Raw genomic sequence first — 13,850 nt, 5'->3', positions numbered from 1 at the left:
GCGAGTGAGTGCCGGGGGCTGGAACACAGAAGGAAGAGGTACCTGCAGGGGAGCAAAGGAAGGTGGGTGAGCCTTCTCCTGGGTGCTGGGGGAGTGATGCAGGCTGTAGCAAAGGTGATTCCTGTTTAGGGAGCATGTACTTGCTAGACACTTTCTTGCATGACTCTGAGGTTGTGGATATTTTTGTTTCCATCTCTGCCTTACAGTTAAGGAAATTGGTACTCAAAGAGGACATGTGACTCACCCACAATGTCAGGCAGGGGACGTGCCTTAGGAGACAGACCTGGCCTGGGGTGGCCTCCTGGCTCTTTCACTCAAACACTGAAAGTTGGGGGTTCCCATGGTTGTTATGACTATATGGCAGAACCCAAAGGCAACCTGAGGCCCAGGACCCTAGAGCTTGGGCTCTCGCTTCTGCTTTGCCCAACACACAGTCAGGGTACCACCCCAGCCCCCAGCAGCCAGGCCCCAGAACCTTGCCTGTTAGTGGGAGGGCCCTGAACCCCGAGCTGACCTTGGGAACCTCAGGAAGTGGGGTTCAGGCCAAGGAGGCACCCCACATGCCCCACCTCACCGAGGTTAGGAAGGGGGCTTGTCTCAGAGGGGCTTTCTGAGCTACAGCGCTACAAAGTTATCAAACCTGCATATTACATATATGCCTCTTCCTAGGGCTCCAGTTTCAAATATTTAGCATCTGGATTGGAAGGGGAAGTAGGCGATTTAAAAATTCTTATATTGAAACAAACGTCAAAGTACCAGAAAGCCAAATGAAGATATGCAGCCTGCTTTGAAGGTGAAATGTATGTGCCCAGAACCCCAGAGTGCTTGTTCCCTTGCCCCACCTTAGTCACCATCAGGAGCACTTCTCAGAGGCTTCAGAACCTGCTCTGTGCTCCTTGGTTTTATAATCCTGACAAAGAAGGGTGGAGACTCAGAGAGGCCTGAGGCTTGCCTTAGGTCACATAGTCTGGAGGTGTCAGAGCCATTGATGCCAGCCCTCGGGCACTTGCCACTGTACCACCCTCCTGCCTCCTCACCAGCTGGCAGTGGCAGGTCTCAGGCCAGGCTAGGGAGAGCCCCCTGCACGGGCTTTCAAGGGCATATGTAGTAGGTGTGATCTACCCCTTCCAAAGGGATTATTGTAGTCAAGGATGTGTTTGGCTCTGAGGAGCAGGGACTACTCAGTCCTGCTCAAATCAAAGCCTATTTGCTGAAAAAGCCCAGCTCACCAACTCAGGGGCAGCCAAGGGTGGTAGAGAAACAGAAGTTGGGGCTCAAGGTTCCTTCAGCTCTGCTAATGCTCCCTACTCTCTGTATCTTCCCCCTCAGTCAGCTTCTTCTGAATGTGGCCCTAGCAGTGGCTTTGTCACTTTCCAGTTCAATTTCCCAGCCCCCTCTCATTTTCTCAGCCCATGTTCCATAGCCTGGAGAGGGGTCTGCCCAGCCCAGCCCACCTGTGGATTCTGGGCTAGGTGTCTAGTCTGGCACAATCTGCTGGTCCCCTGAGAAGGGGTGTGTGTGAGAGCACAATCATGTCTGGTGCAGGGCCCCACCATAAGAGATAAACAGAGATAAACAGAGGCCCTCCCTGGGGATTGGGGACCAGGTTTGTATTTAGCCTTAACTTAGATCTGTAGACCTCCAGACAAACCACTTCCCCTCTTTCACAGCTATACGATGGTGCCTGGGTTTACATAGCATGTTCATGCTTATCAGCTCATCATGTTGCAGGATTTTTTACCACAATACCCAGGATTCGTTGTCTCACTGCTTTGAAGAATGAAGAGGTGGACACAAAATGAACAGCCGGCAAAAGTTTATTAGAATATAAGATTAGAAAGGAAGAAGAATAGGAAAGCTCTCTTTACAGAGAAGAGACATTCAAAAGTGAACGCCCGAGGACTATAAGGCAAGGGTCCCTGTTTTATAAGGTTCTGGTCAGCCCTCCCCCTTCCTTTCCCCCTTGTTCCTTCCCAAGTTCTACCCTTTTTGGCTTGATAGTTCTAGGTGCTGGGTTGTCCATTCCTGATTGGTGGTGAGGGATGGTCAATGGCCATACTTAGGTCTTTTGTCAAATTCCAGAAGAGAAACCTGAGGTGGAGTAGCTGGGGCCTGTTACACTCTTAAGAGGAACCTGGACACTCCCAGCATTGTTCCAAAATAGGTGTTTTTCCCCACACAGGGACCTCAGGCCCTAATCTTTTCCTCTCTGCCTACTGAATCCTGTCTTCTCCTATCATAATCATATCACAGATGGGAAACTGAGGTCCTAGCAGTGATTTATCTAGGGACATGCAGTGACCAGAGGAGAGGTCTATCTCACAGCCTCTGTAGCACAGTTGCTAGAAATGGGTTCTCCTGCCCCTGGTGCCACCCAGAGTCCCTCTCTGAATTACCTGCTTCCCATAGTACCCTGGGCCCCCCATGGGCAGAACTTGGATCTAAAGGATTTGGGAGTCTGTGGGCAAGGAGAGACTGCTCTGGGCTTTTGGGTGGACCCCAGGGATATGGAAGGAACCCCTGCTCCCATTTTTGCACAAGGAAATATTCTATAGAGAATCTTGCTGCCTACAAGTCAAGGCAGGTTAAAAAACTGGGGCTCTGGACCTATGCAAAACTAATCTGAATGCCCCCACCAGCACTCAGGCTGCACAACCCCTGCTTTGGGCTGTGCTCTCAGCTGCTGCCTCGTCTCCCACCACAACATGGGCAGCTCTCTCTATCCTGCCATGGCCCACTCAGGCCTTATCTTGACTAATCTTCATTACTCATAGCCCATCCCTTACCAGGCAGGGCAGGTAGGAGGTGAGCTGCTTTGTGGCGGTCTTGGAGGAGTTGTAAACACTGTTTACCACACTCCCTGGGAGCTCAGCTCTGAGAAGGCCAGGGTATTTACTATCTTTAAAATCATTATTATTATTTTTTTAATTAAAGGAAACTTACTGGAAAACTGACAGAATCTCAAAAAGAATATAACTCTTAGGTGGCACTGATTCCTCTTCTTCAGGAAATATAGAAGGAGGGAGGTTGCCCCCTTGGCTGGCTCAGTTTCTCTCCCACAACCCTTCCTAGAGAAACCCTGTCCAAATACTCCCTTATTTTAGTCCTTGACCTAGAAATCCCTTAGCCTACAATTTGGGCTATTAAGCAGCTATTTGCAGTCTCCAGCAGGCATCAGAATCACCAGAGGCAAGTGTAAAAATGCAGATTCCTGGGCCCACCAGAAACCGTATGATTCAGCAGCCCTCCAGTGAAGCTGGGGACAAGCGTCGAGGGAGGACACGGTACTAATCCTTGCCCCGTGATTGTGATGGGGCTTGGGGGACGCTTGCTGTCATCCCGCGGTCTGACCACGGCGGGGCGCCGCGGACCGAGCTAAGTGGTTCCCCTTTGGGATCTTGTTCCTCAGAACAGGGCTGCGGTCATCAGGACTTGCTTGTCAGACAGCAGGCCAAGGTTGAGCCGTGTTCCAGTGGGCAGGAGCTTCCGCAGGAAAGGAAGCCGGACGTCAGGAAAGAGGCTCACAGTTGGCAGTGGGCACCTACCTGCTCCAGACATTCATTCCACCTTGGTTCTTGGCGCACACTTCAGAGCTCAGAGTCGAGCCTGGAATCCGAAACAGCTTGTTCTGTTCTGGGGTGCGTTGTTTGCCCAACTCTGAGCTCAGAGAGCATCCGTTGTTCAGATGGGAAAACGGAGACCGAAACAGGGGCAAGGGCTTAGTGGCTGCTGCTCTGACTCCCAGCCCACCCAGGGCTCTTTGTCCTGTTAGGGGGCAGAGGGTGGACCCCAGAAAGTCCAGCTATGAGTCAGCTCTGAGTGCCCAGGGGACGGGACAGGGGCTGTTGGCTAGGGATAGATGCTGGCTGGCACCCCGCTTCCACAAATGTCGGTGGCCTTGGTGATTCAGTTTCCTTGCGCCTGCCTAGAAGGGGCCGGCCCTGGGCTGGGAGAGGGAGGAGGTGCTGAGAGTAGGGAGGGGCTATGGAGGGGCCTAAGGGGCCCGGTGGTCCAACTCATCTGGATGCCGAGGTCCCACGGAGTAACTGTAGCCAGAGATCGTGTGGCCCCGAGACTGGTCCTGGAATGGGGGTTCCTGGGTGGGGGTCCTTGAAGGTGCAGTCTCCTGTGAGGCTGGGGGATTTTATTGAGATCCCTCAGAAAGGCACCCTGTTGTCCCCGCCTCGTGTTGGTCTCTATGGGGGCTTGCCTTGGCGCTGGGTGTGAAGGGGTCTGATCCCTCACTGGTGGGAGGAGTAAGGAACAGGCAGCCTGAACACTCCAGCTGGGGGTCTCGGCTGAGGGGAGGACTTCTTGGAGGATGGAGGAGGGGCTGTGAGCAGGCGGCGTGGGGGCGGAGCGAGACCGCCCACCCGGCTCCGGGGGCGGTGCCTGGCCAGGGGCGGTGCTGGGGGCTCCCCCCAACTTTCCGGGTGGGGCGCGGGCGGCGGCGGTGGAGGCGGGGTCTAGAGCTCGGGGCCTCGCCCGCCGCGCCGGCTCGGGCTGAAGCCTGGCGGGAGGTGCTGCCGGAGCCGGAGCCGCAGCCGCAGCCCGAGCCGCCGGGAGCCGGAGCCGCCAGGAGCTGGAGCCGGAGCCGGGGCTAAAATACAGGCCTTGCCGCAGCCTAACCGAGCCGAGCTCGTCGCCTGGCACCAGCCTGAGCGCGGGCCGGTGTGTCAGCCAGCCGCAGGGCCTGGGCGCACTGGCGGAGGGAGCGAGCCGCGACCACCGGACACCACCGGGAGCGTGTGCCCGGATCGCCCCTGCCAGGCCTGGGCCCGGCCTGAACAAGCATTAGGTCGCGGGGTCTGGACCAAAGAGAAAAAGGAACGAGGGTTCCATCTAATTGTGGAGTGGGCTTAAAAGCGGGAAGAAGAGTGGAGACTTCACCTAGGACTGAGCAGAGGTGCCTGCAGCTTACTAGGCCAGGCTGGAGCACCAGAGAGCCTGGCATCCCAGCAGCTACGACCTGGGTTCTGTCCTGCCTGAGCCAGGAATACAGCATAGCTCCTGGACCTTGGCTGGCACAGGCCTGGCACAAGAAGCAGTGCCTTAACCTGTCTGAGACTGGGCCCAGGACCCGAGGAACTTGGGATCAGGCCTGGCCCAGAGTGGGACTCTCTGGTGGCCCAGAGCTGGTCACTGGGGAGCTGTCCTTCTGCCCCAGACCCACTGGTACGGATGTGTCGCTGCTCACTGGAGCACCATGACGGCAGGATGACCTCAGCGGAGGCAGTGGCAGTGGCCAGTGGTGCTCGGGTGGCTGGGTCCCCCGAGTGGCCCCCCGACACTCCCCAGGCCCTTGGTCGGCCTGGCCGGGTCAGGGTGGCAGTGGCAGCGCTGGTGTGGCTGCTGGCAGGAGCCAGCATGTCGAGCCTCAACAAGTGGATCTTCACTGTGCATGGCTTCGGGCGGCCCCTCCTGCTCTCAGCGCTGCACATGCTGGCAGCAGCATTGGCATGCCGCTGGGGGGCACAGCGCCCCATGCCCAGCCGCACCCGCCGCCAAGTGCTGCTGCTTAGCTTCACCTTCGGCACCTCGATGGCCTGTGGCAACGTGGGCCTGAGCGCTGTGCCCCTAGACCTGGCACAACTGGCCACCACTACTACACCACTGATCACGCTGGCCCTGTCAGCGCTGCTGCTCGGCCGTCGCCACCACCCGCTACAATTTGCTGCCATGGGCCCACTCTGCCTGGGGGCTGCCTGCAGCTTGGCTGGTGAGCTCCGGACACCTCCTGCTGGCTGTGGCTTCCTGTTGGCTGCTACCTGCCTCCGTGGCCTCAAGTCCATTCAGCAGAGTGAGTGGTTGAGGAGGTGGGGACTGGGGTGGTTGTGTGGCCTGGGTCGTCCTGGGAGGGGCATGGCTGTTATCCCATTTTCCAGATGAAGAAACTGAGGTTCATGACTTTGGAAGAGGCAGAAACTGAGACTCAGAAAGGGCCAACAGCTCAGTGAATTCCAGGCCCCAAACTTAGGCTCTAGACCCCAACCGATATTTAATAATAGTTGCCGTTGATCTGTGTCTCGTGTTTTTTTCAAGCCCTTTATCTCTTTGGATCTCCATACTGCCCTGATTAAGGAAGGCACAATATTGTTCCCACTGACAGGTAGAGAGACTTGTCCTGGGTCATGTGGCCAGTGAGCAGCAGAGACAAGATCTGAATCCAGGCAGTCAGACTCCATGCTGTCCAAGTGATGTGGTATAAGGCTGTGGACCCAGAGGGGAATCTGATAGTGGGGACCTGGGAGAGAGAAAGAGGGCAAGACTTTGAGCCGGGATCTGGGAGGTGAGGTGATATTTAGTGGGAGCTGCAGTGTAACAGGCCCCATGCTGGGTGTTGACCTTGAATTGTCATGGCAACCACCACCTTCATCCCTGTTTTATAGCCCATGGAACTGAGACCTAGAGGTGCCCCGGGTCACCTCACCTCTGAGGAAAGGAGCCAGGGGGCTCTGGGAGAAGGTGAAGTGGAGGCTCCAGGCCTAGACCCTGCCAAATCACTGTGTCTGATGGTGGAGGATGCCTTCCTGTGGCTTATCAAGGGGCATCCAAGTCACAGTCCTCACTCTCTCTCTTCCTCAACTGAAGGGAGAGGCTGGGGAAGGCAAGGTGCCCATTTGGGGTAGGAGGCCTGGGTTCTAGCCACACCCTTGTTCATACTTGTTGGTCAGCCTTCAGCAGATCTGGGTCTTATCTGGGCCTCAGTCTCCTTATCTGTTCAGTGGAGGAGGGTTGGAGTTGTTGGGAGTCCCAGGGGTCTCTTGCTCTCTCTCCCTTCCAGCTCTGAGATCTGTGACCCAAGCCTGGGAGAAGGAAGAGGGGGCTCCAAGGGTGCTAGGCTGGGGTTTGGGGCAGCCTGAAGGCAAGAGAAAGTTGAAGTTAGAGCTCAGCCCCTGCCCTGGCATCTTCAGAGCCAGCACTCGGAGGCCTTGTCCCCATACTGGGCCCTGAGGCATGGCCAAAGCTCAGTTCTATTTTTGCCCTCCCAGTTACATGAGAGCTGGTGACTAAGCTCGGGCCTGAGCTCTGGGCAGGAGTCGCAATGGGAAACCTGACCTCTTGCCCCCCCACCTTACCTGGGAAGGCCCCAGCTTCCAGGCCCATGCCATGCCTGCTGAGGCCAGTGCTTCTCGCCCAGGCCACAGGCACACGGGCACGGAACAGCAGGTGCCTGGCATTGGGCTGCTTCTTGGCTGCTGCCAGCCTTCTCTCTCAAGTGTCAACTGCCTGGCCCTCGAGGTGGCTTGGTTGGGTGCTTCCTCCAGGCTCCCACAGCATCTTCTACTTCCCCTATCACAACTCTGAATGTCCTGTATTGTAGCCACTTGGTTTATCTGTCTGTGTCCCCCCAGACAGGAGCTCTGAGTGGGCATGGACTGGTTTTGGGCGTCTCCTTGTCCCCAACACCTGGCCTGAGGCCTGGAACAGGGCAAGTACTCCTTAGGTGGTGGTGTTATTAATGGCTCTGACAGAATAATTGGCAGGCTGGTTAGGCTATATGGCCTAGAGTGTTAAGGAGGGCGCTTGGGAGGCTGGAGGCCTCACCAACAGAGGTGGGATGGGGAGAAACAGACTGGAGCCAGGAAATGAGTTGGGTTTTGGACAAGAGGAGGTGTCTACTTCCAGGGGTTCCAGATTCAGACTAGAGTGTAAATGACAGATATCAGCTCCTTTCCTGAGAGCAGACTCCATGGCAGTAGGCATGAAAGTCCAGGAAGAGGAGCATCCAGGCAGCCACAGGCAGGGCCAGTAGCTTCCTTCCGACCTGGACCAGTTGCAGGCCCAGGGGTCTACACTCACAAAAAGACTGGAAAGTGGGGGGGGGGGGCAGCTTGCTGAACTTGCTTTTAGCTGTACCCACCTGCATCAGAGAGCAACCTGACCTGATCCCTGCCTGAGCTCTCTGGTTGGTGGGGAGATGCACTCAGAAACAGAGATTACTATGGCAAGAGAAAAGTTCTAGAGCCAAGGTGGGCACAGGTGTGGTCAGGGGCAGTTTCTTCCTCCTGGGGAGACCAGGGGAGGCTACCTGGGGGAGGAGGCATGCAATGATGATAAAAATAAGATCATAGTAGTAGTAAACACTTGCTGAGCCCTCACTATGTGCCCCCACTGTGCCCAACTCTATGCAGGAGGGCATTCTGGGAGTGGGAAGCAGACCTTGCCAGGGCACAGGTGTCAGCCAGCAGGAGCTGTGTGGGGGATCATGACAGCTGTCATAGTGAGCAGTTGCTGCTGGGCACCAGTCCCTAAGCTCAGCATCTCACACACTCCAGTGAGGGGGCTGTTGTCACCTTCCCCAGGCACACATGAGGAGACGAGACACAGAGTGACTTGTGTGATGTCACACAGCAAGTGAAGGAACAAAAATGGGATAAGCCAGCAGGCAGTGGAACAGAGGGTCTAGAGGACATGTTTGTCTGAATGTGGCAGAAGCCTGGGTGTGTTCAGATGCTGAAACAAAAATGCCTTTAGAGAAGGAGAGGTTGAGATAGAGGGTTTGGTGGGGCTAACAGGGGAGAGGTCATTAAGGAGGCAGGATGAGAGGCTGGCATTTGGGGGGGGCTTGGGTGGGGTGAGTGGCCTGTGGTGGAGGATCATTGCTTTTTCCCCTGGGCTGCAGGGAAGGGAGGCAGAGGGCTGGGTGGGATGTAGAATAGGCACAAGGGGCTGGGGATGGTGGGGGGAGGTTAGGACTTTCCTCCCTGGCTGCCTCACAGAGGTGAAGTTCACCTGAAACCCTAAACACCTTCCAACGATTGGACCTTAGACGTACAAGCCACACACTGCTTGTAATGGTGCTAAATTTGGAGTGAATGAGCAGGAGACATTTCAATTATCTGTTCATTTCTAGAAACGCTGGAGGAACTGTTGCCTAGAGAACAAAGCCAAAACATCAAAATGAAATCGAGAGAGAGAAATACAGTTTTCCTCTTCTAGCCTATGAGTAAGCACCCCTTGTAGCTCTTTGGAAAGCGTGTGTCAGAAAATGCACAGAGGCTCCAAGAGCCCTGGGAGGGGGGCCTCCATCGATTACTCATCTCTCTCCACTAAAGCTTGGAGGAGGCCCCAAAACATCATTGCCCGTGCAAATACTATCATTTCACTGAAGCAGTGTCTGACTTTGGTGATGGGCACTGCTTCCTTTGTGAACCAGCTGGGCAATAACACATATGTGCGCACACACGCACACACACACACACACACACATGCAGGCAGACAATCACACGTATGCAAGCTGGTAGGATCCTCTCCTTCTCTGCAAAACTAAAAGGTTTCCTCTTAGGCCTGGATTCATCTTGACAAGCCTTAGTGATCAGTTATAAACAGTGAGTGACAGCCAAGCGCAAACAATGACTTTCTTGTTGTTCTTAGTCATCCCAGGGGTCATAAGTGAATGAAGCAATGAATGAACCCACCATTTGACTCAAACAATTCATTATTGTAACACTCTTTTTTTTTTTTTTTGGCTAGTCAGTGGCGGAGCTGGGACCTTCTACTGGTCTGTCCCTGTTTTGGTGGTGGGAGCTGCGGTGTGGGGTAGTGGGTGTGGTAAGGACTAAGGCCAAGAAAGGTGGGTCGGCGTCCCTTGGCACAGGACCTTCTGAGCAGGTTAAGAACCTCGGATATTTTTCTCCAGGGCCTGTGGAGCCCCTGAAGATTTTTTTTAGAGCCATGCTTCATGTTTATTGATCATATCTTTTTACATTTACTGAGCATTTACCTTACAAAGGCTTTATAAATGTTATCTATTTTAATCTTTACAACAATGCTGCGTATTAGGTGTGGTTATCACCGAACTTTGCAGGTGATACAGAGGTTAAGTACGAGGTCACAGCTGGTAAGGAGTGGATACAGGTCACAACCCAGGTGGTGTGACTGGGTTCTTGTCCGTCATGTTAGGGAGCAGGAGCCACTGATTCTGCCCGAGGGATTGAGGCAGGCTTCCAGAATGATGCGCCCCGGAGGCCATGCCGGATTAGCCAAGTGGGGGTTGTCTGCCTCCGGTTGCTGATGGCTGCTGTCCTGGTTGCAGGTGCCCTGCTGCAGGAGGAGAGGCTGGACGCGGTGACCCTGCTGTACGCCACCTCGCTGCCCAGCTTCTGCCTGCTGGCGGGCGCGGCCCTGGTGCTGGAGGCTGGTGTGGCACCGCCGCCCGCTCCCACCAACTCCCACCTCTGGGCCTGCATCCTGATCAGCTGCCTCCTGTCCGTGCTCTACAACTTGGCCAGCTTCTCCCTGCTGGCTCTCACCTCTGCCCTCACCGTCCATGTCCTGGGCAACCTCACTGTCGCGGGCAACCTCATCCTGTCCCGGCTCCTGTTTGGCAGCCGCCTCAGCGCCCTCAGCTATGTGGGCATTGCACTCACCCTTTCAGGAATGTTCCTTTACCACAATTGCGAGTTCGTGGCCTCCTGGGCTGCCCGCCGTGGCCTCTGGCGGAGGGACCAGACTGGCAAGGGTCTATGACATCTAGGGGAATATGTGGGCTCCTGGAACAGCCCCAGCCTGAATCCAGCCTCGGCCAGTGGCCATGGGAAAAGTGGAGAGCAGGCAGCTACTGGGGCCATGGGAGAGAGAGGGGCCTTCTGGAAAGGCCACCTTGGAAGCTGGCATGGGGATTCCCAGACACCCACCTCCTGTCCCTGCCTGCCTCTCATCACAGACCTCACTCACCACTGGATGGTGGGTCCAGACCTGGCACAGTCACTGTGCTTGTCGGACTGATTATTATGATTAGCATCAACTACTACTCCAAAAATTTGGAAAACCTCACCATGTTCTGATGACGACGATGATGATTCTTGGCGATTGCACAATCCTTCCTCCAGGAAGTGGGGGAGGCAGCTAGGGGGCCCAGGGAAGGGCTTCTTTGTTGCTGGGATCCCCTGGGGATTGGGGTCATCTATGCCAATTCCAGGCAGCTGCTGTAGCCTCACCCCTGGGCCCCCCAATTTTGGGTCTTCCATCCTTAAATAAACTATTTTTGCTTGTATACCTGTGTCATTGCTCAGGGTTACAGCCAAGGAAATACAGGGAGAGCTCTGGGCCTGCTGGCGACCGCCACCCACCCAGAAACGGGGACATCCTTCCTTACCCGTCATAGCCTGTCTGGGTCCCCAACCTAGCCCCCTTCTCTAAAGTCCCTCCACTGGCCAGGCCACCATTGCTCATATTCTGGATGGTGGCAGTAGCTTCCTCCCTGCTCTGCTCTGGCCCCTCCACTCCACCTTACACGTAGCCCCAGAGGGATCTTTCTAAAACACACACCTTCTGGGGCTCTATACTGCTTCTGGGACAAAGTCAGAACTTCCTGCCCCAGACCATAAGATCCCCGGGGTCTGGCCCCTGTGGCCTCACCAGGCTCCTGTCTCACTTCTCTTCTCCTTGGGCTCTACCTTCCATCCTCGCTGACTTCCTTCAGGCACCTGGCCTGGGAAGGACAGGCACAGGGTTTCCTGGCCCTGGCCTCCACCCGGCTGGCCTTGTGGAGGGGAAGTGGGCCTAGGCTGAGTCACTCACTACCCACCCTGCCTGTGACTCAGAGATGCCACTGGCCCAGCCCTGTCCCTGTGCAGCCTGGGCATTTCCAGCCTCCGCTCTGAGGCTTGGCCAGAGAGGACAGATTAGATATCTTTGGTTCGGCAGAATCTCACTGGTACCCAGGACCCTTCCCCCATTCAAGGGAGCCCACAGCCATAGCAAGATCCTCCCTGTAGCACCCTTGCCCTGGCTCCTGGGTCCCCATGGAATGCTTGGCTGAAGAGTGAGCCTATCCCACCCCCATCCCCAAACCCGGCAGATCAAAGCCAGCCCTTGGTGGTTGTGGGGATAGGGCAGGGGGGAATTGGAGCTGTGCTTGGCGGGGGGCTGGCTTGTCACCAGACTCAGGACCATCCTGCATTGAGGAGATTCCCTCAAGGTCATGTTTAAAGCACACACACCCCCCCCCCCCCCATCAGAAAACCCTTTCTCACAGTGTGATCTGTTTTGGTCTCTCTTGGCATCACAGAGTCATTTCATTAGGAGTGGGCAGTGAGGATTGCTAGAATAACTGGTAAGAAAGGCTTAGTGGGGGGTGATCCCCACCAAGGGCCCCTGCCCCTCTAGGCTCTGCTTCTTACTAGATGATTGCCCCAGGCAAGTCACCCTGCCTCTCCAGGCCTCAATGTCTGTACCCAGGAGAACAGATGTCCCCTTCCTTGGGAAACTCTTTCCTAACCGCACCGCTGCCCTGCCCCATGCCAAGCTGAGTTGAGAGCCACAGCTAAAGGTCAGCCCAGCTCCCTGTACTTCAGGCAGGGCGTTGAGCACATCCCACTCTTAGAACTAGTTTATCACCTCTCTTCTCCACCAGGAGGGGCTCTGGGAGGGTCAAGACAGCTGTCCTGCTCATGGCTGTCTCCCCAGTACCAATACCTGGCATGGATAGAGTAGGTGGAAGAGAATACTAGGGGTCAGACTTGGGTTCAAACCCCAGCCCTGGTGTGTCTAAGCTGTGTGACCCGGGAAAAAGGCCTTTGCCTGTGCCTCTGTGTGTTAAGTGGGGGCAGCAGTAGAACCCAACCCTGTCTAGCTCCAGGAGGCTGCAGTGGGCTAATGTGTAGGAAGTGCTTAGCAATAGTGCCTGAAACTTAATAGGCCTTAAGAAATGTTAGCAGACTAACTCACACAGACACTTCACAGTTCCTTCCCAAGGCTTTTCACACTAGCCATCCCCCTCCCACCCAGCCTTCCACTGCACACTGAGAGCCCCCAGAGAGTGCTTTTGGAGCACAGCGGGGTGGATGCCCTAGCTCCCGCCCCCTTGCCCTGCTTTGGAGGAAGCCAGGGAAGCTGGGTCTGTGCTGGGCATCCTGCCATTGTGGATTCAGAACAAAGCTGCTGCCTTGTCTTAGCCCCAGCTGCCAGGAGGCCCCTCCCGGCCTCCCCAGGGGGCCCTTGGATTGTCATTCCAGGGGGCCAGTGCAAACAAGGACTCTTCTGGCTCCCTGCTCTGCTCCAGAATTAGCTCTGGGATGCCAGAAACTCCACCATCTCACTGCTCCTGCTCAGTTGCCAATACGTCCTGGAAATAACACAAAATGTGATGGAGAGCCATGAGAGGTTTTGAGCAGGCAAGAGCCATGATGTTCAATAAGCATTTCCTGATAATGGCCCTTTAGTACAGTCTGGATCCTATGTGGAGGGGAAATTGACAGGAGGTAGAAAGACCAGGGAAGAGGTATTGTAGTGGTTCAGAGGACAATGGGAACAGTGTTTTGGGCACAGCACAGAGTACCATAAATTGTATGGGTTTGGGGTAACAAATTATCTCTAGACATTATGGCTTAAAGCAGCACATATGAATTATTTCACAGTTTCTGTGCATCAGGTATTTGGGAGTGGCTTAGTGGAATAATTCTGGATATCGGCCAGGGCTGTGGTCATATGCAAGTTTGGCTGGGGCTGGAGGGTCCACTTCCAAGATGGGTCATTCACATGGCTGCAGGAGGCCTCAGTTCCTTGCCACATGGGCCTCCCCACAAGGCATCTTGAGTGTCCTCATGACATGGTAGTTGGTTTCCATCAGAGTGAGTGATAAAGAGAGCAAAAAGCCACAATGGCCTTCTTGACTCAATCTCAAAAGTCACACTCATTTCTCTAATATCTTCATTTATTATTTAATTCTAATACTGTTATTTCTCTGCTAGCTTAGGTCAACTCCATTCAGTATGGGCCCTCCCACCTTGACTACCATTAGGGCATGAATGCCAAGAGTAGAGGATCTTTGAGGTCATCTCAGGCTGGCTACCACATTAGTGAATGTTGGCTGAGTGAGTGATTGAGGAGGACACAGCTTGGGG

At 55.0% G+C, this 13,850-nt stretch overlaps 1 protein-coding gene across 1 annotated transcript; it reads left to right on the top strand.

Annotated features, from left to right (window-relative positions):
• The first annotated feature begins 68 nt into the window (after positions 1-68).
• SLC35E4 (solute carrier family 35 member E4) lies at positions 69-10,999 on the top strand. Its single transcript, XM_015081505.3, has 2 exons — positions 69-5,800; positions 10,040-10,999. Exons 1-2 carry the CDS (start codon positions 5,182-5,184, stop codon positions 10,471-10,473), a joined length of 1,053 nt encoding a protein of 350 aa, XP_014936991.3. The 5' UTR covers positions 69-5,181; the 3' UTR covers positions 10,474-10,999.
• Positions 11,000-13,850: the final 2,851 nt, after the last annotated feature.

Source organism: Acinonyx jubatus, chromosome D3 (assembly GCF_027475565.1).
Source record: "Acinonyx jubatus isolate Ajub_Pintada_27869175 chromosome D3, VMU_Ajub_asm_v1.0, whole genome shotgun sequence".
Taxonomy (NCBI): domain Eukaryota; kingdom Metazoa; phylum Chordata; class Mammalia; order Carnivora; family Felidae; genus Acinonyx; species Acinonyx jubatus.
Note: the sequence above shows the minus strand (reverse complement) of the source record. Positions and strands in the feature narration are given on the sequence as shown.

Coding starts and splice junctions, on each gene's coding strand:
- SLC35E4 (XM_015081505.3), top strand. CDS start 5,182: ATGTGTCGCTGCTCACTGGAGCACCATGACGGCAGGATGACCTCAGCG. Junction 5,801..10,039: donor CCTCAAGTCCATTCAGCAGA/GTGAGTGGTTGA, acceptor TCCTGGTTGCAG/GTGCCCTGCTGCAGGAGGAG.